Source organism: Haliaeetus leucocephalus, unplaced genomic scaffold (genome assembly GCF_000737465.1).
Source record: "Haliaeetus leucocephalus isolate CR32 unplaced genomic scaffold, Haliaeetus_leucocephalus-4.0 Scaffold657, whole genome shotgun sequence".
Lineage (NCBI taxonomy): Eukaryota > Metazoa > Chordata > Aves > Accipitriformes > Accipitridae > Haliaeetus > Haliaeetus leucocephalus.
This window is the reverse complement of record NW_010973093.1, coordinates 1,608,653-1,631,627: the sequence shown is the minus strand read 5'-3', so window position 1 is coordinate 1,631,627 and position 22,975 is coordinate 1,608,653. Positions and strand designations below refer to the sequence as shown.

The 22,975-nt window shown below is 56.9% G+C and overlaps 1 protein-coding gene and 1 long non-coding RNA gene across 3 annotated transcripts; one reads left to right on the top strand and one right to left on the bottom strand.

Moving 5' to 3' along the window:
* Window positions 1–5,825: 5,825 nt before the first annotated feature.
* ST6GALNAC2 (ST6 (alpha-N-acetyl-neuraminyl-2,3-beta-galactosyl-1,3)-N-acetylgalactosaminide alpha-2,6-sialyltransferase 2) lies at window positions 5,826–15,497 on the top strand. Its single transcript, XM_010579383.1, has 10 exons — window positions 5,826–5,950; window positions 11,613–11,705; window positions 11,827–11,884; window positions 12,541–12,715; window positions 13,515–13,680; window positions 13,765–13,903; window positions 14,044–14,147; window positions 14,308–14,391; window positions 15,001–15,100; window positions 15,330–15,497. The coding sequence occupies exons 1-10, from the start codon at window positions 5,826–5,828 to the stop codon at window positions 15,495–15,497; spliced, it is 1,212 nt and encodes a 403-aa protein (XP_010577685.1).
* A 2,399-nt stretch (window positions 15,498–17,896) lies between these two features.
* On the bottom strand, window positions 17,897–22,584 carry LOC104839206. Of its 2 annotated transcripts, none has more exons than XR_775146.1 (6): window positions 22,522–22,584; window positions 21,637–21,734; window positions 20,510–20,681; window positions 18,539–18,587; window positions 18,128–18,258; window positions 17,897–17,971 (listed from the first exon to the last, which is right to left on the bottom strand). It is a non-coding gene; the product is annotated as an uncharacterized LOC104839206 (long non-coding RNA). The 2 variants fall into 2 exon arrangements; XR_775144.1 differs by having other exon boundaries at window positions 20,510–20,599.
* Between the last annotated feature and the right edge of the window lie 391 nt (window positions 22,585–22,975).

The following is a 22,975-nucleotide window of genomic DNA, read 5'->3' as shown; positions in this document are numbered from 1 at the left end:
ATGTGTCCCAGGGTGAAAGCAGCAATGCCGGGCTGTGCTGGAGTAGCCCCAGCCTCCTCAGTGGGGCTGAACAGAGCCAGTGCCATGGTGCAGGGCCACCCCAAATGTCCCCATCCAGGTCCTTGTGGCTGGCAGGCCAGCAGGATTGTCCCAGTGCCACCAGGTGGCAGCTCCTGTTCAGGGACCTGTCAGCATCGTGCCATGTCTGGCACATCCAGGTTTGGCACAGGTCATGTCTGAGTGCTGTGCACAGCCCTGCAGCTGCCCACACTGCATCAGACTTTTGTCCCCCCATGTCCTTTGCTTTATAACACCTGCCTGCCCGTAGGATTTATGGTCCAGGAGCTCCTTGGGGTATGTAGGGACATGCATAGAAGAGGTTTCGTACCTGTGAGTGCCACTCTTGCAGCTGCAAAGTGCGTGCAAAGGTGCAGCCTCGGCTTGTGCAACGTGGCATGGTGCTGAAGGCAGCACAAGCGAAGGGACTGACGGCAGGATTGGGTCTGACATCCTGAGAGATGCTTCAGACGCAGCGACAACTGCTCGTGCACAGACACGATACCCAGTGCCAGCCAGGAGCTGCAGGGTCTGCTGGATTTAACCAGAGATGTCTGATTTGGGGAAGAAATACGCAACTGTGCTTCAGCGTGTCCAGAAGCTGCTGTTGTGTCAGCCCTGCTTTTTTGGGACACTGTTGGGTGAGTACCGTGAGCCATTATAACAGCTGTACCCGACCCCTCCTGGGGCTCCCCATGAGTTAACGGCCTCTAAATATTAACGGCCAGGTTGCGGGAAACAAATCCCTTTGTCACCCAGCAACTCTTGCTGTGTCACCTTCCTGGCTGGGCTTTGAATCTTTTGTTTGGTTTCAGCCTCTTCCCTTTTTTCGGTGTGACTGCTCACCCTCGTCTAGCAGAAGCAGGGACCATGTCCTGCTGCAAGTTCGCAGGCAAGTAGCTCCTCAGCTGGGGCTGGGGCCGAACGGGGATGCGCCTCAGGGACATGCAGGCAGTGCAGCACCCATCTTTGCCCCGCTCCTGGTCAGCCCAACCCTGCTCTCCAGAGCCCGAAAGGGGTGTCCTCGGGCTTGGGGTGCCTGATAGTGCTGTCAGCCAAGACCGAACCAAACCAGGTGCCAGAGGGAGCCACTGCATGTGGCACACATGGCTCCAAGGCAGTTTGGTGCCATGATGGCACATCCAGATAGTCAGTCCTGTCTCTCTTGTTCCCAGGCAAGAAACCGAGGCACAGAGCAGCCAGAGCTGGACACCAGTGCCTGGCTTCCCAGCATGGAGCACGTGCTCCCTCCAGATACATCGCTCTCAAGCAGCCGTGGAGGTCAGCCATGGGAGTATAGCAGAGCAGTGTGCCAGCTCCAGGTCAGCACAAAAACCTCTGTGCTGGTGACTCATCAAATGCTATTTATGCTCTCCAAGTGGAGAGAGGTTTGGGGCAGGCTCTCATTGTGCAGGGTTGGGGGGGGTTCACCCTCTTCACCTCTACTGTGTGGACCTTCTCCCTTTGTTGGGGATGTGGCAGCAGGGAAATCCAGTCAGACCAGAAAAACTATTGATAGTAGGGGAGGGAGAACAAGATAAAGGAGCAGCCCATGGCTTTGTTGTGCAAAAAGTACCAGGTGATCAAAAGCACCTACCCTGCAGAGAGCCCTCATCTCCAGGTGCTGGGGCAGGGCCCTGCAGGCAAACAGCTCCTGGAGGTGCAGCAGCCCCTGGTTCCCACGCCAAGGCGCTGTGGTAGTCCGGGCTCCTCTGCCAGGCTGAGCAGCAGGACCCTGGGTGCTGTGGGGCTTTTCCAGCTTGGCCTGACCCAGCCCTCGGGGTGGTAAATTCTGAAAAGACACTTGCTGAGTCCTGAGGACATCCCAAGGGTCCCTCCATCCCTCCCACAGAAGCCGTGCAGCGTCAGGCGGGACCACACAGAAGGATGAGGGGCTGGCACCCACCCACACTCAGAAACAGTGTCCCCTCTCCCCAGCTGTGTGCTTTGGGGACAGAGCCTGGCCTGAGCCATGTGTTTCAGCAGACCTCAGGGACTTTTTACCGTGCTAAGATCAGTGTACATCTGCTTTGCCTGGTGCAGAGCTGGCAAGAGAGGGGAAGGCTGTGGTTTGCATTGTCACCTTAATCTCTCAAATCTCTCAAAGTTGTTTCCCAGCTCTGCACCCCTCCAGGACAGAGCCTCACAGGTTGCCTCATGCCTGGCAGAGAGGCCTTCAGACTGTGTGTTCAGCTTATCTCAGCCCTGGTCAATGGTCCAGGGCTGCCCAACGGCTCTGCCAGGTGCAGACATCTCTGCCATGAGAGCTAGGCTGGGCCCCAGCAGCGCTGAGGGGAGCGAGCCAACGTAAGCCATATACTGCCACCGCATGCGAGGTCCCGACCTGCCACCTCAGCCCGTGGCTTGTCCCCACAACCTTCCTGCTTTTGCGAGGAGCAGGAGGGGACTAAAGGATGTGTTTCCCTGATGGGCCGCATCCTGCCAGATTGGCACAAAGATGGGGCACGTCAGCTCAGTTACACTGCACAGCTGCATCCCTGAGCCCCTTTCCCTGCCCGCAGCGTGGGATTGTGTACAAGGCAGAAAGGCAGAGCCCAGCGCTCAGAGCTGCGGTTGCCGTGGGGTGATGCTGAGCACAGCCCTGAGCATCTCCGGTCCCACAGCTCAGAGCTGCCGCCGCACTGCCGTCATGTAGGTGCTGGGGTCCCCACGTCCAAGCATCCTCTGTGCAGTCACTTCCCCGCTCACCTCCTGACTTTGGTTGCAGTAACACCTAAAAATCCAAGCAAAGACTGTCAGGGAGCATCCACAGCACTGCCCAGGCAGCGTTAGTGCAGGCAGGTGCTTTGCCTGACTCCGTTTCTGCAGGGAACCTGGCGAGAGGAGGTTTGGCCGAGGCGCGCTCTCGCTGCTCTCCCCACCCTGTTGGGAAGGGGCTGTGCGTCAGCCTCCCGAGACATCTGCTGACAAATTTTTCATTATGCAATGGTCTTGCCTTCGCAGGTAGCCATATGGCCCCACGTTCTCCAGCGGAGCTGACAGCAACGCTTTCCTAGGTCCAGACTTCACATTTCAGGGAAATTTCCTATAAGCAGATTTTTGGCACTTTCTTAAATGCACCTCTGACCTGTGCTGAACAAATTGGGATATATAAATCCTCCAGGAGATTTTTGGAGATCTCTTTCTCCCAGCTGGACAGTTCATCATGGCAAAGAGCATAAGACTTTCCTCCACCAACCTGTGGCCAACAGCCAGCTGGTGCAAAATGTGCTTATTTTCCTCTTGCTTTCTCTAGCCATGTGGATGGCTTGGGTTTTGTTTCCAAGAAGTAATCACTGGAATAAAAAGCCCAGGCTAAAAATGATACTTGCTGGTTTTCATTGTAATTTCTTTTGTGTTCTTTTCCTAATCTTTATTTGGCAACTATCATTCTAAAAGGTTTTCACACTTACTTAACTTCTAAATTAAGCACCACTTAATTTTGGGGCATGGGCCAAAATGCATTGTAGCACAAAACAAGTAGAGTAGATGAAGAACTGTGCATCTCATTTTCACCCCTTTGAAAAAAACCCCAACAGTAGAAAACCATATATCATGGAAACAGAGATGAGAGCGGTGTGAAGAAATGAGCTCCTTCCTCCCTCTGGGCAAATGCACTGAAGCTGCCACTCACAGCATTTGCGTAATTGGGCCATAAATGTCTCCAGATGGGAAATTCCTGACTTTCCTCAGGCCACTTGCTCCAGACCATCGGTTGTCCACCTCCAGGGCCAAGCCTTGCTATGTCCCTTGTGACTTAGTAGAACAGTTGGTAATAATTAGCCATGATTAACGAAGGGCCAGAGCTGAGAGCACCTGAGCCGAAGCGCTGGGTCACAGGGAGCAAATCCATCAGGTCAGAGTGAACAAGGGCAATCCCCAAGTCACACCGGGTGGGGACAGGCTCCAGGCTGGGGGACCTTTGAGCAGGATCCCAGACTTTTGTCCCACCTCCGCTGGCCCTGAATCTTCTAGATGTCCCAGTACTGCCAGGGGCTGGGAGCAGGCTTTACTGATAGAGGCAAAAAGCATTGAATTCTTCCATCGCTGCACCCACATTTCTCTGAGCTGCCCTTTGCTACTAGGGTATGTGTTAACTCCTTCTTCCTGCCCTTCCTTTTGTAGTTTTAGCTCCAGCTGAGCTTTAGACCTCTGTTCATCCCTGCGTGTCCAAGCGGTGATGGTCTGTCCTGTCCCTCCTGCTTCTTGCCTGCTCTCTCCTTCCCCAAGACACCCCGTGCCCAGCCACACCTGCCTGCTGCAGCTCCCCAGCCCCTGTGCAACAGCAGGGCTTGTTCCCTGTAAGTTTTCTTTAAAATCTGCTTGGCCACCATCCTGTGGTGGTGACCCAGGTCTGATGTCCACTCTCCCAGTTGGGACAAGGCCAGCGCTGGCACCGCTGCAAGCCTTGGGTCCCAGACCTGCTCCCGTGTTCACATCAGGACATCGTCACCGATGCAACCTGGGTACTTCACAGATGCTGGTACGGTGCCATCCCCGCACAGCCAAAATTCCCAGAGGACCAGGGCCGGCAACTGGGGGACTTGCAGTAATGCAAGCGAATGGAGACTTGCATTGTGGGTGCTTGGGGAGCCGTGGGTGCAGGGCTGAGGGTTTGGATGGAGCAGGGTTCACCATGCTGCCTCTCCCCAAGTCTGGTGGCTTCCTAAAAATCCAACGCACAACCCCATCCACCCCCAAAGTCACTGCAGTTCAGCTGAAAACGCTTGTTTTCCTTGCTGAGTCCCTTCCCCCGCTGTAACACACATTTTGGTATGCATATCCTACAGTTAGCAGGGCTGTTTTCTTTGTTTCAATGAGTTTAACTGAAGTAATGTCGAAATATTCTTTCAAAAAAGGAACTGAAGCACTTCGCTTCTGAAAATGTCAAAATGCTTCATTCGGATTTCCCCCCAAACCCGTTTTTCATTTCCCCCAGCCTAAACCATTTGTCGAACTTGGCACAAAGCCCTGAACGGTTTTGTTTGCTACAAAAACCACATTGTGGGGGTGCGATCTGTTCAGCCAAAAAGCCACCAGGGACCCGGAGGCAGCACCCCACCAGTGTGTGTCCCCCCCTTTCTCCCCTTTTACACCAGATTTGCTCCTGCGGCGGCAGGTTTGCCTGCGAGCGGCTGGGTGCCGGTATGTGCTGTGGTGCTGCTATTGGGCACCCCAAGACCAGAGTCTGGCTTTACTTTGGAGCCTGGAGTTTCTGATAAACTTCTAATAAACAGCAGGCACCTCCGGCCACGCTCGGCGGTGGCTGCGCTGTGGGGTCGCCGGGTGCTGGCGTGGGCTGCGCACGCTGCCGGTTGTGAAGCAGCTGGTGGTAAAAGCACATGTTTTAGCCAAACAAGAAAGTTACAGAAAGGGGGAACCTTCGTGCTTTGTGAGCTGTAGGTGGTTGGCATGAAAAGAAGGCAAAAAAAAAGCACATTTTCCTGCTGGTCTGAGTAAATGTTTAATCCCCAGTTCAGAGAAAAAAGCAGCTCAAAAGTGCTTTTTTTCTCAGCAAGTCTGAACCAGTCAGCCGGCTGCCTCCTCCCTCCGGCTCACCCCCTCCCTCCCACCGCTCAGGAGTAATATCCATCCCAGTCGGCAGGACGGAGCAGTGTCTGCACCCACAGGGCCAAGAGAGGAGAGGGGTCGGGAAGTTTGCAGGGCCAGTTGCAGGCAGCGGCGGGACGGCGGCGTGCCCGGTGCAGGCAGCACAGGCTCCCACGCTCCCGCTTGCCTGCGCTACTCCAGCGGTTGAAGTGTCTGGGATGGGGTCCCCGCACTGGAAACGGCTCTGCCTTTTGCTCCTGGCAGGTTTAACATCCTCCTTGCTCCTCTACGGTCACTACTATGCTGCGGTGGAGTTGCCCCCCAGCCAGAGGATCATAGCCAGGTAAGGGGGGACGCGGAGCGGGCTGGGAGGCAGGGATGTACAAATCCAGCATGAGGTACCATGCGCTGGGGTGGGGAGAGGGAATTGGGGTGCTGGTGTGGGCCCCTCAGTGCGGGTTATCTCGGCTGCGCCCCCGGTTGTTGGCTGGTTTGGGAAATGTGCTTGCAGCAGGTGCTGCCCCCTGCCCGAGGTGTCCTGGGCACTGGGTCCTGCCTATGGCCACCAGCTGAGCCCAGGGGTGCCCAGCGCAGGACCTTGGGGTCATGGGGGGCTGCAGGGGTCCCCACAGGGGTTCAACCCATCAGAGTGCAAAGAAACCATTGCTGGGTCCAGGGACGGCTGGGGGTGCTCAGCCCCCAGCGGGATCAAACCCCCTTCAGCAGCCAGCCAGCCCCTCTGCAAGCCCCATGTGTCCCCGCTGAGCTGATTTAGGATCAGAGCTGGCTGATTGTCCTGGGGGGAGGTTTGGCCCCCATGGAGCTGCACTGATCCCCCCACTGCCAGTGCAAGGCATCCGATCCCACTCGGATCCCCGGGGTTGCCGCCCCACCGCTTGCAAACTCCCAGGGGCTGCAGCATTTCCCAAACTCCAGCAATTTGCATCTCCCCATCTGTGGTCACGTCTGCCTTCCCTGCAACCTCCCCAAGCCCCTTCCTGAGTCTCCCCGGTGCCAGGTGGGTGAGGGTGTTGGGGTCCCCCAGGGAGCCCTGGGGAGCACGGCTGAGTGGGCAGGGTGGGAGGGAGCCTGCACAGCACTTGGCCTGCAGGACCAGCCACCTTCCTCTCCTGTGAGCGTCAGGTAATGTGCCACAAGAGTGCTATGGGTGTCCCCAGCCTCCATGCTGGGTGCTCTTGGGTGCCATGGGTGCGATAGACCCCAGCTGCCAGGGTGCCGCCCGGGAATGGAGGTTGCTGTGGGGACCAGAGCCGGTCCTGCATGGGGTGATCTGAGTGCAGCCAGATTTGTGCTGGGAGTCGCTGGGAATGCAGCTGGCTGGGCTTCCCTGGGGTCCAGACGCTCTCTCTTCTCCAGCTGGGAGATGGGGGCTCTCCTTGCCCCCTCTTGTCCTGCCCAGGGCAGGGATCTCCTCTCCTGCTGGTCTTGCGGAGCAGAAGTATCCCCAGCAGCCCGGGCAGAGTTTGGCTGTTTTCACCCTCCTCCACGCTGGGTGAGCAGTGCTGCGAACAGCAGCAGCGTTAGCTCGTACCGCACGGCGCTTGGGGCAGGTTGCGGCTGGGGTGTGGAGCAGCTCTCCACAAAGAGCTTGATGTCCATGAGAGGGGAAACTGAGGCCCGCGAGGGCAGCGGGACGTGCCCAAGGACCACGCTGGAGCTGGGAATGGAAACTAGCCTTGCTGTGGCACTGGGTCCGTGGCACAGGGTCCGTGGCCCATCCCAGGAGCAGGGTGCAGAGGAGACCCACGGGATGGGAGCCGGGAGTGGGTTCCCCCCAGCCCGTGGCAGGCTGCAGGTAACTCAGTCACTGCCTAACCCTGCCTGGACCTGCCCCAGCCCCGGGTCCCCGCGCCGCAGAGCCAGCCCAGCCTCCTGCCCCGCGACCGATGGGACCGAGGGTCAGCTCGTCCAGCCCCAGAGAGGAGCCCAGGGCGAGATAACAGGGAGCCGACCTGCACTCCAAACCAGAGCGAGTCCTGTTTGCTCCGATTCCGTGTTTAGAAACGCGCCGTCCCCTGATTGCTCTTTGTCCAGCCTGAACTGTGCACCCGGAGGAATCGGTGCTGCCCTGCCGATGGATGCGGGGCTGAGTCCAGAGGTGAAACTGGGACAGCTGGTGTTTTGCACGGCTGACGTGCTATCACAGAGTGCACGCTTTCTGCTCTGCCTGCCGTTGGGGATGAAAGGGAGGGTCGGGGGTGCTCACTCGTCGGTGCAGGTGGCCACGTTTCGGCAGGGAGGTTTGTGTGAGCAGTGCCTCTGCGCAGACTTACGGGGCGACAAAGGGGGTTGGGAGGAAGCTGACCCCCCACTTGATGCTGGCTGCTGCCACCACCAAATCACCCGAGGGCCAGATACCCACGGCAATGCCCAGTACCCCTCCAGTTCAGCACGAAGCTGGTGGCAGCGGTGAGACCCCTACAGAGATGGGCGAAATGCCCTCATCCCCGCAGAACTGGCCACCCGGTGCTCAGTGGGGCTGCAGGGAGCCGAAATCCCTGGAGCCCCCCGGGTTCAGCTGGCCACAGCCTCGTCCCACTCCCTGCCCAGCCATCTCTCTGAAACCCCACCGGTGAGCTGCCAGCACTGCTTGTGGCTTTGTTATTAGGGGAGACAGGATGAGCGCGGAGCTCTGCCCAGCCTCGCTGTGCCGCTCTGGCGCTGGGCCAGGGAAAGATGCTTTCTGGAGCTCGGCCCTTTGCGGTGGGATGGAGCAAACGCCTTCTGAGAGCGGGTTTGCGTTGCTGCTTCGGCTTTCTCAAATGGCTCTGCAGGGCCCTGGGAGTGTTTGCTGAAGATAAGGCCAGAGCGTGTGCTCACAACACTCATACATGGTGTTATCTTCTGGAAATGGGGGGTGGCCACAGACCAGAGACGTCATATTTGTGAATGCCACGGCAGAGAGCGCACCCAGGCTTGGCTGGCTCCACTGCCGCAGCTGGTGCCTGGGCAGCCAAGGGCCACTCCTTCCCCGGAGCCCCATTGTGCATCGGCCGGTCTGGGGCAGGGTTGTCATCTTCTGAGTCAACCAAGCATCACGAGGTGCTTCACCACATCCTGGCGGGTGACGTCAAAGTGTTTGGCTCCCCGACGCGCCACTCTGTTTTGGGGGGGGGGGAGGGTGTCCCCAGCTGCTCCACGCCCTCCCTGGCAGCGTTTGGGCAGCAGCCACAGCCAGGATGGCTACCGTGATGCTGGGGAGCTGGCTCCAGCACCCGCAGCTGGGATGCGAGTGCAGGGAGGTGCTGACGTGGGGACTGAGTTTATCAGGTCAGCACAAGTCCTGGAAAAAGTGATGAGCAAGTGCCACGCACCATGTGTGGCCACAGGTGGAGGAGGGAACCAGCTCCCATTGAACATCAGCAGGAGCCAACCTGCTGGGCTGCCTGCACCCACCTCCCTCCAGCCAGCCCAAGCACAGCCGGGTCTCAGCCCCCCGCGCTGCCCCGGGTGCTCCCACAGCATCCCTGGCAGTTCAGAAAGCAGCACAGCACCCTGCCGCTGCCAGTGTCCGGGTCTTTGCCTTGTCCTGCAGGCACTGGGATGAGCCAGGGAATGGGAATGGAAGGGTCTGTACCAAGAAATAAGAGTGGGAGAGCTCGGAGGGCTGGGTGGGCAGAGATGTGCAGCTGGGGCTCATGAGCCTGATGAGGAAGGGCTGGAGAGGCAGCAGGGTAGGAGAAGCTTTTTTGCGTGCATCTCCTGGGCAGTACGAGCTTGGGCATGGTGTGTGAGGGTAACGGCTTTTGGGGTTTGGTGGTGGGTTGCGCCTCTGTGGCCAGAAAAAGGGTGGGTGGCCAAACAAGGGGGCTTTGGGTGCAGGGGGGTGTGCTGCTCCGGGGAGCTTGGTGCATTGCAGGAGCTGGTTCTGGAGGTTTCTTCAGTCCCTGGTCCGTTGTTCAGGTTCTGGTAATGTTTATAAGCTCCTACTGGTGAGGCACTTGGGCTGGGGATCTTCTGTGTCGTGAGATGGAGGAAGCAAGCAGGGCTGGGGTGGCTCGCTGAGGGTGAGCTCTGTGGGGATCCCATGGCGGTTCGTTGCAGCTCAGCTGTTTTCAGTGCGCAGAGCTTTCCTTGTAGCTGCTGTGAGACTCTTGCATGGGCAAGCTCTGCTCTGATCAGGGTGTACTGCCTGTACCTGGCAGAGATGAGCTGAAAGAGCAGCCTCCAGCGTAACCACGAGGTCTCCTACAGCCTTTGGATGGCCTTTCCCAGCCAGTGCCTTGCTGTGCACAGACCCTGCCAGGGCAGCTCCGCTCCCATCCGCAAGCTGAGGGAACAGGCAAGTTTGGTCAGGCTGGGTTTGTTTAGATGCTCACAGTGATAACACCAGAAAGGCCCTGCAGAAAGCTGCAGCTTTGGCATCTCTCTGGGGTGGCTCAGTCCCACCTTGGTGACCTTCGTGGGGATTTGCCCGCCCTCCTCTCCATCAGCTCAGGTGCTCCGGGGATGAGTCTCAGGGATGAGCTGGTGGCTGCAAGGAGAGGTGGGAGCAGTGCCAGCCCGACCCCTCTCCTGCCTCTGGGGCCAGCCCCGGTGTCAGCCCTCCTGTACTGTACGCAGCAGGACGGCTCTTTGCACGTGTTTGGAGGGCAGGATCTGGCCATGGGGTAGAGCTAAGTCAGGGACCTTGCCCCTGGGCTGGAACGTGTGTGTTTTGAATGGTGGGGGCTCTGCAGGGCAGCAGCTCTTGCTGGGGAGGTGCCTTTTTATGGGACACTGGGGCAAGACGCACTGGCTTGATTTCAAAAGCTGCCCTGCTCCTCTCGTGGTGCTGAGCCCCCTGCACAGGCGGGATGCCTTTGCCCTCAGCATCCCCTGCCCAGATCTGGCGGTGCTGGGACGGTGGAAGGAGGGAGCTGGGACTAAAGCCTGCTTGGCCATGACTCCCTGTCCGTGCCTGGGGAGATGCTCCAGCCCCCAGTGCCAGCACCCAGGCAAGGGGCTGGGCTGTCCCTCCGCATCATGCTGTACCCCCAGGGTGGCACAGAGCAGGGTTTGGGTGGCAAACAGGTCTGGATCTACTCCCGGGCAGGGCTGTGGGTGCCGCTGGTGTCGACAGGGGCCGTGACGGGGATGGAAACCCAATGCCCGCCGCGCCGGGCAGCGTCGCGCCAGCGGGGGCCGGGGGGGGAGGCAGAGCTCCGCTCCCCACCTGCCTCTACCTGTCCCCAGGCTCCCAAGCAGAGATCCCGTAACAAGGGGGCCCTTGTCTCCTCCACAATGCCCCCCTTCTGGCCTGAGCACCTGCAGGCTGGGCTGGAGGCGGCGCCGGGGGGCTCTGAAGGGCCCTTCTGTGCGGGGATGAATGGGAGCCTGTTCCCCTCCGGTGGGCTCCCACCTCCTGCTTGCCAGGCTGCGACCCTGCCTGCCCCTGGCCCCCAGCCCCACACACCCCCCTTGGGAGACCGGGTCTGCTCTGCCTGGCCCCGTAGGGCTCAGGGCACCCCAAGATGCTCGGGGTGGGAAGCCTTCTGCCTCTGTCCCCCAGTGCTAAATGAAGGATCAGGGCATGCCCCAGCTGGCCCCCTGGCAGAGGGGGGTCCTGCACACCCTGGGAGCCTCCAGATCCCAGTTGCTGATTGCTTTGCCAGTGTAGCAGTTTTATGTGTCCTGCTGGCTTGCCCAGCTTGTCCCAGCCTCATCCCTCTCGTGCTCGGGAAAGGTGGGATGGTGGGAAGAGCAGGGGAGGTCTCGGCAGGGTCTCCCCAAGGCTGCAGGCTGGGCTGGGTGCAGTTTTTGGAGGTGGGACCCACCAGGAGACGGCGGCTTCTTTCTGCACAAACCCCGTATTTTGCAAATCTGTGGCTCTCTGCTTGCAGAAACACGTGCAGACAGGGGGTGGGTGGGCACAGGCAGCGGTGGAGAGGAGCCAAGTGGAGGTGACGTGGTCCTGCCCCGTGGCTCTCGCAGGTTGGGGGTGTTGGGGTGCAGTGGCTCAGTGTCACCTCCCCGGCTGAGCCCCTACTGGCTTCTTCTCCCAGCCTGCTGCGGCCAGAACCGCTGGTCCTGGCTCCGTCGGGGACATCGCGCCAAGCTGGCAGCCACAGATGGGCCCTTGAAGGCAGCTTAGAGAGGTAAGGGACTAAGGTGTGCGCATTGGTCCTGGCACGAGCTGGGAGCCCTCTGCCCACTCTGGGGTTCCCCAGTGCCCACATGATGGATTTTTAACTCTGCTATATGTTTTCCCCTTTCCAGTGGGAAGCCCTTCAAGCCTTCTGCCGAGCTGGAGGAGCCCAAGCCCAGCAGAAAGCAGGTAATCGTTAGCACAATATGGTTAGTGTCCTTGGTGCTCCTCCTTGCTGGGTTTTGTTGGTTGAAGGTCTGTGGGGGGAAGCTGAAGAGGAGCAGCACTGTCTGGAAAGGGTTTTGTGTATGTGTGCGGAGGAGAAACCTCCTCCATCCATGCACGTGGGTCTCCCCAGGCGTCCCTGCTGCCGTGGTAGCACCTCCCCGAGCAGTTCCCCAATGTGGAGGTTGGAGCCAGCATCACCCACTCTCTCCAACCCCATGATGCCTGGGCCACCAGCCCAGGCTGGAGGCTTGTGAGGATGGACCCAGGCTCTGGGAGGGACTGGTCCTGGGCATTGGGGCTGTTCTCGTACAGCAAAGGCCTTTAGCGGGGTGCCCACACTAGAAGGTGCTGAATCTTTCACAGGGCTCATGCTCTCAGGTGACTCTGTAAGTCCTGGTCCCCCCAGCCCCAGGGAGCTGGGTACCAAAGGGCATTTTGCAGCAGGAAACTGAAGCATGAGGCAATGCCCTTGCCTGGGTGACTCAGCAGAGCATGTGATGGACAAGAAGCATTTCTGTCCCTGGGTTTGTCCTCTCCTCAGTGCCTGCTGAGGGGTGGAGATGTCACAGGAAGGTAGACCCAGGCTGGAGACTGAGCCAAGGTCCTCCTCCCTCCAGCCCAGCACGTGCCTCCGCTCGGTGATGGCCAGAGCAAAGGCAGACCCCAAGTTTGGGGAGATCTTCCGCTTTGACACCCCCGTGCTGATGTGGGACCAGCACTTCACCCCGGAGACCTGGGACGGGCTGAAGGCACGACATGTCCCCTATGGCTGGCTAGGCTTGTCCCACGCAGGTATGGACCCAATGGGGATGGGGGTGGCAGCAGATGGGGCAAGGGGGGTGATGGGAGGGTGCGGGGCAGCTCGAGGGGCCAGGGAGCCCAGCAGAAGGGACTGAAGAAATGGGGCAGGCAGAGAAGCCCTGCAGAGGAGCCAGGAACCTTGATCTCTTCCCACTCTGCCTCCCAGGGTGGAGGGGATGGCTTTGCAAATGCCATTTGCTGCATCTTGTGACATTTTCCCTGAATAAAAGCTCCAGTGTGTGCATGATTATTAACTGGGGCCGGAGGAGCTCGGACAACCCTCTCCATTGTTGTGGATGGAGATTGTTTCCCTTCCTACCCCAGACCCACTCTCTGCTCTCCCTGGCAGCCGCCAGCTTCAATCCCTGGGCTGGGAAGTGCTGGGGGCAGCGGGGGGGGAGTCAACCAGTGGCATTTGCAAGGAGACATTGTCAGGAGGGGACACGGCCAGCACAGGCAGCAGCATCCACAGGGCTGGGGCTGGAGATGTCCCGATGCATCCCCATGCCTTGCATGGCCTCAGGTGGCCGCTGTTTGGAGCAGGCTTAGGAAGGGCTGTGAGGGGGTGACACCGAGCCTGTGAGAGGTGGCACTGGCTGGTGTCCCCCCATCCCACCTGTAGACCCCTGTCCTGCACGAGGATAGCATGAGCTTCCTTGTGTGCTGCTCCTGGATGTGCTCTTGCACAAGTTTGTCCGTGCGTGCTGTTGCACGCTTAAGCGCACAGGTGCTCACGCGGGCTGATGCACACCTTTTCCCCACTGACCGGCCCCATCCTGCTCTGTTCCAGTGGTGGGCAGCACCCTCCGGCTTCTCAACACCTCCGCCAACAGGCACCTCTTTGACAGGGACGCTTTCCCCGGGGGCTGTGTCCGCTGCGCCGTGGTGGGAAACGGCGGCATCCTCAACGGCTCGCGGCAGGGCAAGGCGATCGATGCGCACGACCTGGTCTTCAGGTGCGGACAGGTCCTGGGCAGGATGGGGCCACGGGTGCTGGGGAGAGGCCAGTCCAGGACACGTGTCCTGCGCTTTTCCCGCAGGCTCAACGGTGCCGTGATCAAAGGCTTCGAGGAGGACGTCGGGACCAAGATCTCCTTCTACGGCTTCACGGTGAACACCATGAAGAACTCTCTCATCGCCTATGAGGAGTACGGCTTCACCCAGATACCCCAGGCCAAGGTGAGACCCCAAGGGCTTGTTGGGGAGGTGACCCCAAATTCTCCCTTGAGGCTGGGCTTGCTCCCTCAGTCCTCGTCCCGTTGGCGTGGGCAGTGCCCGAAAGCCCCCCCTCAAGTGCCACGTCTGTGTCCCCACTGCAGGACCTGAGGTACATCTTCATCCCCTCAGATGTCCGGGACTATGTCATGCTGAAGTCGGCCATCCAGGGCATCCCAGTCCCCGAGGGCTCGGACAAGGGGGACAAGTGAGTAGCCCCCCCAGATCCTCCCAGCACCGTTGGTGATGTACCAGAGGGAGTATGAGTTGCCTGCCCTCGCCCCGTGTCTGTCCCTGGTGGGATAAACCCTAAGTAGCTCCAGGACTCCTGTGACATGACTTCTGCCCTTCTCCTTGCCCCAATGCAGACCACAGAAGTATTTTGGACCAGAGGCATCTGCAGAGAAGTTCAAGCTGCTGCATCCAGATTTCTTGCAGTACCTGACAGCGAGGTGAGGATGATGAGGACCGTGGCTGCTGCCCAGCTCTGCTCCATGCTGGGCTCAGACCATCTGCCTCCCACCACTGCTCTCTCCAGTACAGACCAGTGGCTGCCCAGCATCAAAACGCAGTCCCAGTCCTCCCCAGGCATTGGAACCACCTCTGCCCTGCTCTCTGCAGACAAGGCAGAGGCATCTCTCCCCTGCCATTCCTATTTGCTGCAGCACAGCTCACATCCCCTCCTACACCTCACTGTGCTCACCTTGTCTCCCCATTTCCCCAGATAAATTAAATTTTGACCTAGTCTAACAGGAGCAGAGGTAGGGCCCAAAAGGATTGTCTCTTCCTACCTTTCATGAAAGCAGGCACATGGGTTGGTGTGATTTCAAACAGCAGAGAGGTGCCTTTTAGCAACCTGCAACAAATGAGCTGAACCTTAGTAGCAGCCATCAGAGAATCCACAAGTCCTGTGTTTCACTTGGTGCTTCTGCCTTACCAGGCACTGGTGTCACCGAGTGCATGATGGGGGCTGGATGGGTGCTGCTGGGTCTGGTGCTGGGGGCCACGGTGCTGTGCCAGCCGTGATTCCCCCCCCCCCAACCTGCCGTGTCCACCGGCAGGTTCCTGCGGTCGGAGCTCCTGAACACGCAGTACGGCTCGCTCTACATGCCCAGCACCGGTGCTCTCATGCTCCTCACCGCGCTCCACACCTGCGACCAGGTAAGAGGCCATGGGGCCACCTTCCCCCTGGGGACAAGGATATCCCCCCCTTTGGCTGCTGGGGGCTTGTGAATAGCTGCTGTAAGGCTCCTGGTGGGGACCAGCGTGTCCTGGTGGCTGTCCTACATGTGCCACCCCATCCCTGGGGGGTGGGTGGTGGTGCATGGACCGCCCAAGGTGGAGCCCTGACCCTGTCCTTTGTCTGTCTGTCCCACCTCCCTCCCTGCAGGTCAGTGCCTACGGGTTCATCACTGCCAACTATAAGCAGTTCTCAGACCACTACTACGAGCTGGAGAAGAAACCACTGGTGTTTTATGCCAACCACGACATGATGCTGGAGTCAGCGCTGTGGAGGAGCCTGCACCACGCAGGGATCATGACCCTCTACCAGCGGTGAGGCTGGGCAGCCGCCCACAGGGGCAAGTCTGAGGACTCCTGTGGCTCTTCTCTTTCCCAAAGGCCACCTTCTCCCTCCCGAGGGTTCTCCCCAGCTGGCCAGCCAGCCCAAGGAGCAAGACCCGCCACACCACAGCCAGTGGTGGTGTGATGGTAAGGGGCAAGCTGAAACTGGCAGAGAAATGTTGCGTTTTTCTCAGGGATCTCCAGCAATGTTTTGTGGCTCAGTGTGATTGAACGTGGCCTTTGGGGCACCAAGAAGCAGCACGGCATGTGGCTGTGACCTCCCAGCCCCACGAACGCAGCTGTGGGGCAGCAGTGGCCCCTCTGAAGCACAGGAGGGGCAGGGTGATGCTGGAAGAGGATGCTGGAGACGTGTACATGTGGAAAACACCCTTCACCTTGCCATCACACTCCAGCTCAAATGCTCGTCACTGTGGTGGGACCACAACAGGCATGATGAATCCTTGGACTGGAGACTAGATCATCCAGCTAACAGGAAGGTGGTGTGTTTGGAGAACACCTCCCTCCCAGACCACAGAGCACCTGAATTCCAGCCAGCTCTGGGTTGACGTGTGCCACTTCCCAGAAGGATGTTTGCCTCTGGGATCAGCAGGAAAGACAGCAGCTTGGCAGCCCTCCCCTGTGACAGATGCACAGCACGCCCTGTGATTTTCGCCTTCTCTAGCTCATGGTGTTTTCAAACAAACAAGGGTGTTAAAAGCCATCAGCTAAGAAAAGGGTTACTGCAACTCAGCTGGGACATCAGAAATGCGGCTGGCCTTTGAGCATCCTGGAGGCAAGAGCTGGCCCACAGCCCACGTGTGTGTGGTAGTGGGTTTGTTGGGTTTTTCTTGCACAGGGACCATGTGGTGCCCTCCAAGTGCTTTGAGAAGGCAGCCCTATGCCAAGCAGGTTAAGGAGCCTGCTAGCTCGTTGGGTGAGTCTAAGTCATTGTCACTCTTTTTTTTCCTCCCCAGAAAAAGGGAGGTGAAGGTCTTGAACCCTTCAGCCATCCCGTGTAAGCCAGCACTGCTAAGGAAGACCCGCTGAAGAGGCTGCTGCAGCTGGTGGTGGCCAGAGGGTTGATATGGCCCAGGGGAGGGAGTGGTGTAATCTGAGACACTTTCCCGCTTTGTGTAATTACATAAAATAGTCAATGTCTTCTTTTATCCCCGTTTCTGTTGTTTTGATGAACTGGGTGGGGGCAAGACCCCCATACCTCCTGCAGCAAAGGAGCTGTAGCATGTAGTAGAGCAAGCCTTTGACTGGGTAACAGCCCCAGAGGCAGGGATGGGAGCAGGGTTAAACCGGAGAGACCTGGGCTGGCAGGGAGGCCTGGTGCCCCAGGCAGGCTGCCGTGCTGGATCTCTGGGAGCAGCTCTGAGCACAGCCTTTTTCTACTTGGGATGCTATTTGTTGTACGTCAGCTGGGGAGCAATGATTTACTGCAGAGATGGCAAGAGATATCCTGGTCATGAGCCAGGGAACCTCAAAACCCCCTCAAGCTCACAGCAGGTTGCTTTCAGGCAGTTCAAATGAGCATTAGCAAAGGTTAGTCTCTTAAGCCTGTTGCAGATGTAATCTCTAGCTTGGAGGCCATCTTGTGTTCCTAGGTCTCAAATTAACCTTTGTTCGCATCAGAGCCACCTTACAATGGTACCAAGGCAGCCAGTCAAGCTTGGTTTTTTTATTCACAAGCATTCAGCAAAACCTCTTTCATGACAAGAATGAGCCTGATCTTCACATCACCTGACTAAGACAGCACCAAAACCTCCTCAAACCAGCTCTGGCCAAGCCACAGCACAGCCCATGAGGTGACTCTGAACATGGCAATCAGCAGCACCTTGATGCACAGGGCAAAAAGAACAGGTTTTAAAAACAAGTGCCATCACAGTGCAGCATCCTGGCAGAATCCCATCCAGCTCATGGGCAGAGCTGTTTGTGCACATCAGGCACACATACACACACCCTCCTTTCCTATTTCACAAAGGGAGGCTTTCTAGCCAAAGGTGTAGCCTAGCCCTAGAGTTAAACATGCTGTTTTAAGGGCTTACCAGACAAGGAACCTGATGGCTGTACTACTGCCTCTCACGACTTCTCCCTTTCCTTTGAGCTTCCAAGCAGACCACAAGAACTATTTCTGTCACCAGTACTAGCTTAGCCATAAGTAGTTTTGTCACTGTTACCATGAACTGCTTTTCTTCAACTTTCAGCATCTGCAGACAGTGAAGTCTTCACGTATCAGGGAGGAGCAGGTCTTGCTATGAAGGGTAAGCTCACAACTGCTTGAATTTCAGAAAGCATTTTAGCCCCAAACCCCACTCAAAACCATTTTGGTTCAAGCAGATAAGCTTTACAAAAACCCCAAACAAAACCCAACTTCAACTCCCAAGATTTTCCATAACTTATTTTATTCTGGAACAGAAGACAGCAGGGAACCACTTTTTCCTCCAGCCAGCTGTAGACCAGGTCCTAGTGGAAAAAAGACAGTGTTAGAGCAATGCAACTGTCAGCTGAGAAGTTTCCAATTTGCACTATTTGAGAGTACAGGTCTTGAGACAGAAACTTGCTCCCCCCAAGCCAATGGCACTAGTGCCCAAATCCTCTTTGGCTTTACTGGTAACTTACCCATGATGTGGTTGCAGCAAACGCTGAGCAGCGAGAAGCCTGCGGTTACGCCCAAGTGGTCATTTTACACTGTTTCAAATGACGGTATCATTTGTGAGACCCGCTCCAGAACAATCTTCCTTCCGTTGCTTCTAGAGTTGGGAGACACCACAAAGCAATGCTGTAACTGCTTTCCTAAAAATTCTGAAACAATTCCTGCCCCTCTCTATTCTCAAAGCAGTGAGTAGCTTTTACTTTTCCTATTTATCATCAGACTGCCTCGTCACTTTTTTGCCCTCACTCCTTAGAAGCCAAAAGCCCCACGTGCTCTTTCCAGTGACTGGTCCCACTTGGAAAACAGCTGTATTGACAGAGCAGCCACTGTGACTGATGGTTTGTTAGTACCATTCCCCTCCCCTTTTGTATACTAACCTTGACTTGTCAAGAAGTCTGTTGTTGAGTTTGCTGGTTCAGCCTTCTTCTGCAAACAAATACAAATTCTGTTAAATAAAGCGTAAAATTATTTAGCAGAATGCAGCTGTCAGCCACCTAGAGAGAAAGTGCTGTTACAGCGTGTGTATTCAATGACTGTTCATCAGGTGAGAAGCTGTGGGTTGACCCTGGCTGGATCCTAGGTGTCCACCAAAGCTGCTCTATCACTCCCCTCCTCAGCTGGGCAGGGGAGAGAAAATAAAACAAAAGGCTCATGGGTCGAGATAAGGACAGGGAGAGATCACTCACCAACTACCATCATGGGCAAAACAGACTTGACTTGGGGAAATTAGTTTAATTTATTACCAATCAGATCAGAGAAGAGTAATGAGAAATAAAAACTAAAATCTTGAAACACCTTCCCCCCTACTCCTCCCTTCTTCCCAGACTTAACTCCACTCCCGATTTGCTCTACTTCCTCCCCCTCCAGGAGCACAGGGGGACAGGGAATGGGGGTTGCGGTCAGTTCATCACATTGTCTCTGCCGCTCCATCCTCCTCAGGGGGGAAGACTCCTCACACTCTTCCCCTGCTCCAGTATGGGGTCCCTCCACAGTCCTTCACGAACTTCGTCCTTCACGAACTTCTCCATTGTGAGTCATTCCCCCAGGCTGCAGTTCTTCACAAACTGCTCCAGCATGGGTCCCTTCCAGGGGCTGCAGTCCTTCAGGCACAGACTGCTCCAGCGTGGGTCCCCCACGGGGTCACAAGTCCTGCCAGAAAACCTGCTCTGTGGGCTCCTCTCTCCACGGGTCCACAGGTCCTGCCAGGAGCCTTCTCCAGCACAGGCTTCCCACAGGGTCACAGGCTCCTTTGGGCATGCGCCTGCACTGGTGTGGGGGTCCTCCACAGGCTGCAGGTGGGTATCTGCTCCACTGTGGACCTCCATGGGCTGCAGGGAGACAGCCTGCCTCGCCATGGTCTTCCTCACAGGCTGCAGGGGAATCTCTGCTCTGGTGCCTGGAGCACCTCCTCCCCCTCCTTCTTTACTGACCTTGGGGTCTGCAGGGTTGTTTCTCTCACATATTCTCACTCATCTCTCTGGCTGCAGTTGCTGTTATGCAGCAACTTTTCCCCCTTCTTAAACATGTTACCGCGGAGGCGCTACCACCGTCACCAATGGACTCGGCCTGGGCCAGTGGTGGGTCCGCCCTGGAGGTAGCTGGCACTGGCTCTACTGGACACAGGGGAAGCTTCTAGGAGCTTCTCACAGAAGCCACCCCTGTAGCCCTCCCACTACTAAAACCCTGCCACACAAACCCAATACATGAGATAAAAATGCATTTCTTACCTGCCCTTCTACCTGCCACTGTGCCTCCCTGTTTGGATAAGCAACTTAAAAGCTCTTTGCAGATCTAAACTGTGGTATGACAACAACAGGCAGCACTTATAGTCCCTGTACTGAGCCTTGCCATTTCTGGGCTCCGGAGAGCTAACTGCTGAACAGCCTGTGTGAATGGGACAGTGCTTGTGCTGCAGTTGAACACCGCAAGGGCAGGAGGAAAGGGGAGAGATGCTGCTTTTGGCCTACTGGTACCACTCGTGTCATCTGAGTCTTTGCAAGTGGCAGGAGACCCACTATGGGGAAATACATAAGCCTCAGTGGACAGTTGTTTCTCCCTCACAGCTGGATTGTCAGACAGGGATAACAGCACATCACAGGCTCAGTTTCTCTCCTGCTCTTGGCTATATAAACTCCTCAAGTTCTACAAAATTACATACAGCAAAGACACCCAGATGCCAACATGCTGATGACCAGGGTTCTTCATGATGACTAGTATTTTTTCTGGTAAGCATTCAAAGACTAGGTAGACTAGGTATTCTGCTCAGCAGACAAGTCATGCTGCCTACAGATCTGACATATAATTGGTAAATTAAAAACAAGCAGCAGGCAATACTGAAGCATTCTTACCAGCTTGAAGCCCAGCTTAGCAGCTGTCCTCTTGCCAAAGCTGTCTTTGGGCAACAGTACAACCCCAGGATTCTGCAGGACAATTTCCTCCTAAACACAAGTTGTATTGAACACTGTTAGCAACAGTACTCTGTATAAAGTCTGTCCTCTGCTCACTTCTTCTCCACCTCTTCTGAAACAAACAGCACTGGGTCACAGAGCAAGAATTAAAGACAGGAAGTTTTCCGTTCAGAGGCAGGTAATTTTTGACACAAACTTAGCACAGCAGAAACCTGTCCCTTGGAGACAAAAGAGCATGCTTTCAGTGAGTTGTCTCACTCAGAGACAATAAACTTCGGGAGGTGGATGCTGTTTAAATTCTTGCTTAGAAAAAAACCCCACCAGCTCCAAGACTTTGGTGGTTTAGACCCTTTTTAGCCGTTCCAAGCAGACATCCTCCTCCTCAGAGACATCTTAATCCAACTCCCTCTTTACACACAAGAATAATCCATTCATCCAGGATGTAAATTGTCTATGGGTTTAACTTGAGAAATGCATTCAAGCAGACCTAGGACAGACACATCCCTTCTGGGGAAGGATTCTTCAGGGTGTGTCCTTTGTAGGATGACCTTTTGGTGTATGTGAACTGCACCTCCCCACCCCCAGCAACCCGATCCAAGTTTGAAACTGTCCCAGTGCACCTCCAGGAAGGCAAACAGACAATTATTCTTTCATTAGGTCTATTTCTGTGACAAATACAGTTATGAGATGAGCTGTGTCAAGTGTCTCCATAATGGGCTGTCATCCAATCCCTCTTACTTCTAATCCCTTCTACTCTTGCTCATCTTTGACCATGCTGACAAGCAGGTGCTCTACTGGGCACCAACAACAGTAAAATTCCCATTCATTCTGTGCTGCCTTTCAATTTGTGCTCCATGGCAGCAAAGGGCTGCACACTCAGGTGGCAGCTGCAACAAAGCTACAGCCTTGATTGGTTTAATTATATTAATCAAGCCATTGGGCTTTTATATCACCTCCCAGTAGCCCTGGGGACACAGAAGGATATAATTTGACGCAGCAGAATGAGTCTCACTTCCATAGCCCTGTAGGAGGAGAAAACTAGATTATGACAAGCTGATGTTTCTCACCATTGTGCAGCTGGTGCAGGTTTACTGACAGTCCAGTGAAGGAATCAGCTTCCCAGGCAGGTGAGTGTTTTTACCCTTGCTTGACACCATGCTATGCTCTGAAAGAGAGGAAGGTGACAGAGAGTTAGTTCATTTAACACACCATTCTTTTCCCTTTGTGTCTTTAACGCTGAGCCTCAGAGTCATGCTTCCACAGAGGAAAGATTAATTTCAGACAGGGATAACTTTATCATCACTAGCTCAGCTTCCAGAGCAGCCAAACCTGGGCCACACAGGGCCAGCCCAAAAACTCAAGCCTGTTCTTGACTCTGTGGTTAGCATGCTGCTCGCCTGGGCAGCAACGACACCTGCAGCGTACAACTCGTTCCGCTGACCTCCTTCTGCGTGGGTACGCGGTCAAGAGCAATGGGTAACGTGGGCTCAGCCCGCTAAACCTCACTGCTTGCAGGGTGCTCAAAGACAAGGCCCAATACTGTACTGAGGGCAACGCTCAGGCAGAGCTACACCAGCTGCTGTATTTAATTCCTCCCACAGGCGCTGCTGGGGAGGAATCGGTACAAGCGTAGTCAAAATCGGCGAGCCGAGCATCGCCCGTGCCAGGCCGTGGTGCCAGGAGCATCCCCCGCACAGAGAAGGCCGGAGCCCCGTCCAGGCGGCGAGCAGGAGCCGCGGGGCCCACCGCAGCTCGGCCTTGCCTCCCTCCACCCACCATGGCGGGGGGGGGGGCACCATTACGTCCCCACAGGCAGACGTCGAGGCCTCGCCGCGCCCCATAGACAGCCGCAGCGGCGCGCAAGAGTGTCCCGCTCCCCCTACCGCTATCCCCGCGCCCCTCGGGGCCGCCGTGCCCACGGATGGCTGGTGATAACGACCCGCCCTACTCACCACCTGCGGCCCGGCCGCCATGTCGACCGGGAGCGAGCGCGGAGAAAGGAGGGGGCGGCCTGCGCGCGCCCGCTTCTCCCGCCAAGCCTCGCGAGAGGCGCGGGGGCTCATGGGAAGTGTAGTCCCGTCCCGCCGCGGCCTCCATGGCCGGCCGGGACACCGGCCGAGGCACCGTGCCCTCGGGGCTGGCCCCCCGGGGCCGTGGGGGTGGGCCTGGGTTTGTGCCGGCGGGTGTCTGGGGAGGGACAGGGCTCCTCTGACAGGAGCCGTGAGCAGGGCTGGGCCCCTCACTCCGTCCTGTCTCTGCTGGGTGGGGATGCCAAATGAGAGAAAGAGAAAGAAATAAGTGTGTGTAACTTCTCCCTAGAGTGAGGCTGGACTCTTCCAGAGGCTGCTTCCGCGGCTGTCGCCTCACTCGAAGGCTCCGCAGCCGGTGCAGGGAAGCCACGGAGGT

Coding starts and splice junctions, on each gene's coding strand:
- ST6GALNAC2 (XM_010579383.1), top strand. CDS start 5,826: ATGGGGTCCCCGCACTGGAAACGGCTCTGCCTTTTGCTCCTGGCAGGT. Junction 5,951..11,612: donor AGCCAGAGGATCATAGCCAG/GTAAGGGGGGAC, acceptor TTCTTCTCCCAG/CCTGCTGCGGCCAGAACCGC. Junction 13,681..13,764: donor GCGCACGACCTGGTCTTCAG/GTGCGGACAGGT, acceptor CTTTTCCCGCAG/GCTCAACGGTGCCGTGATCA.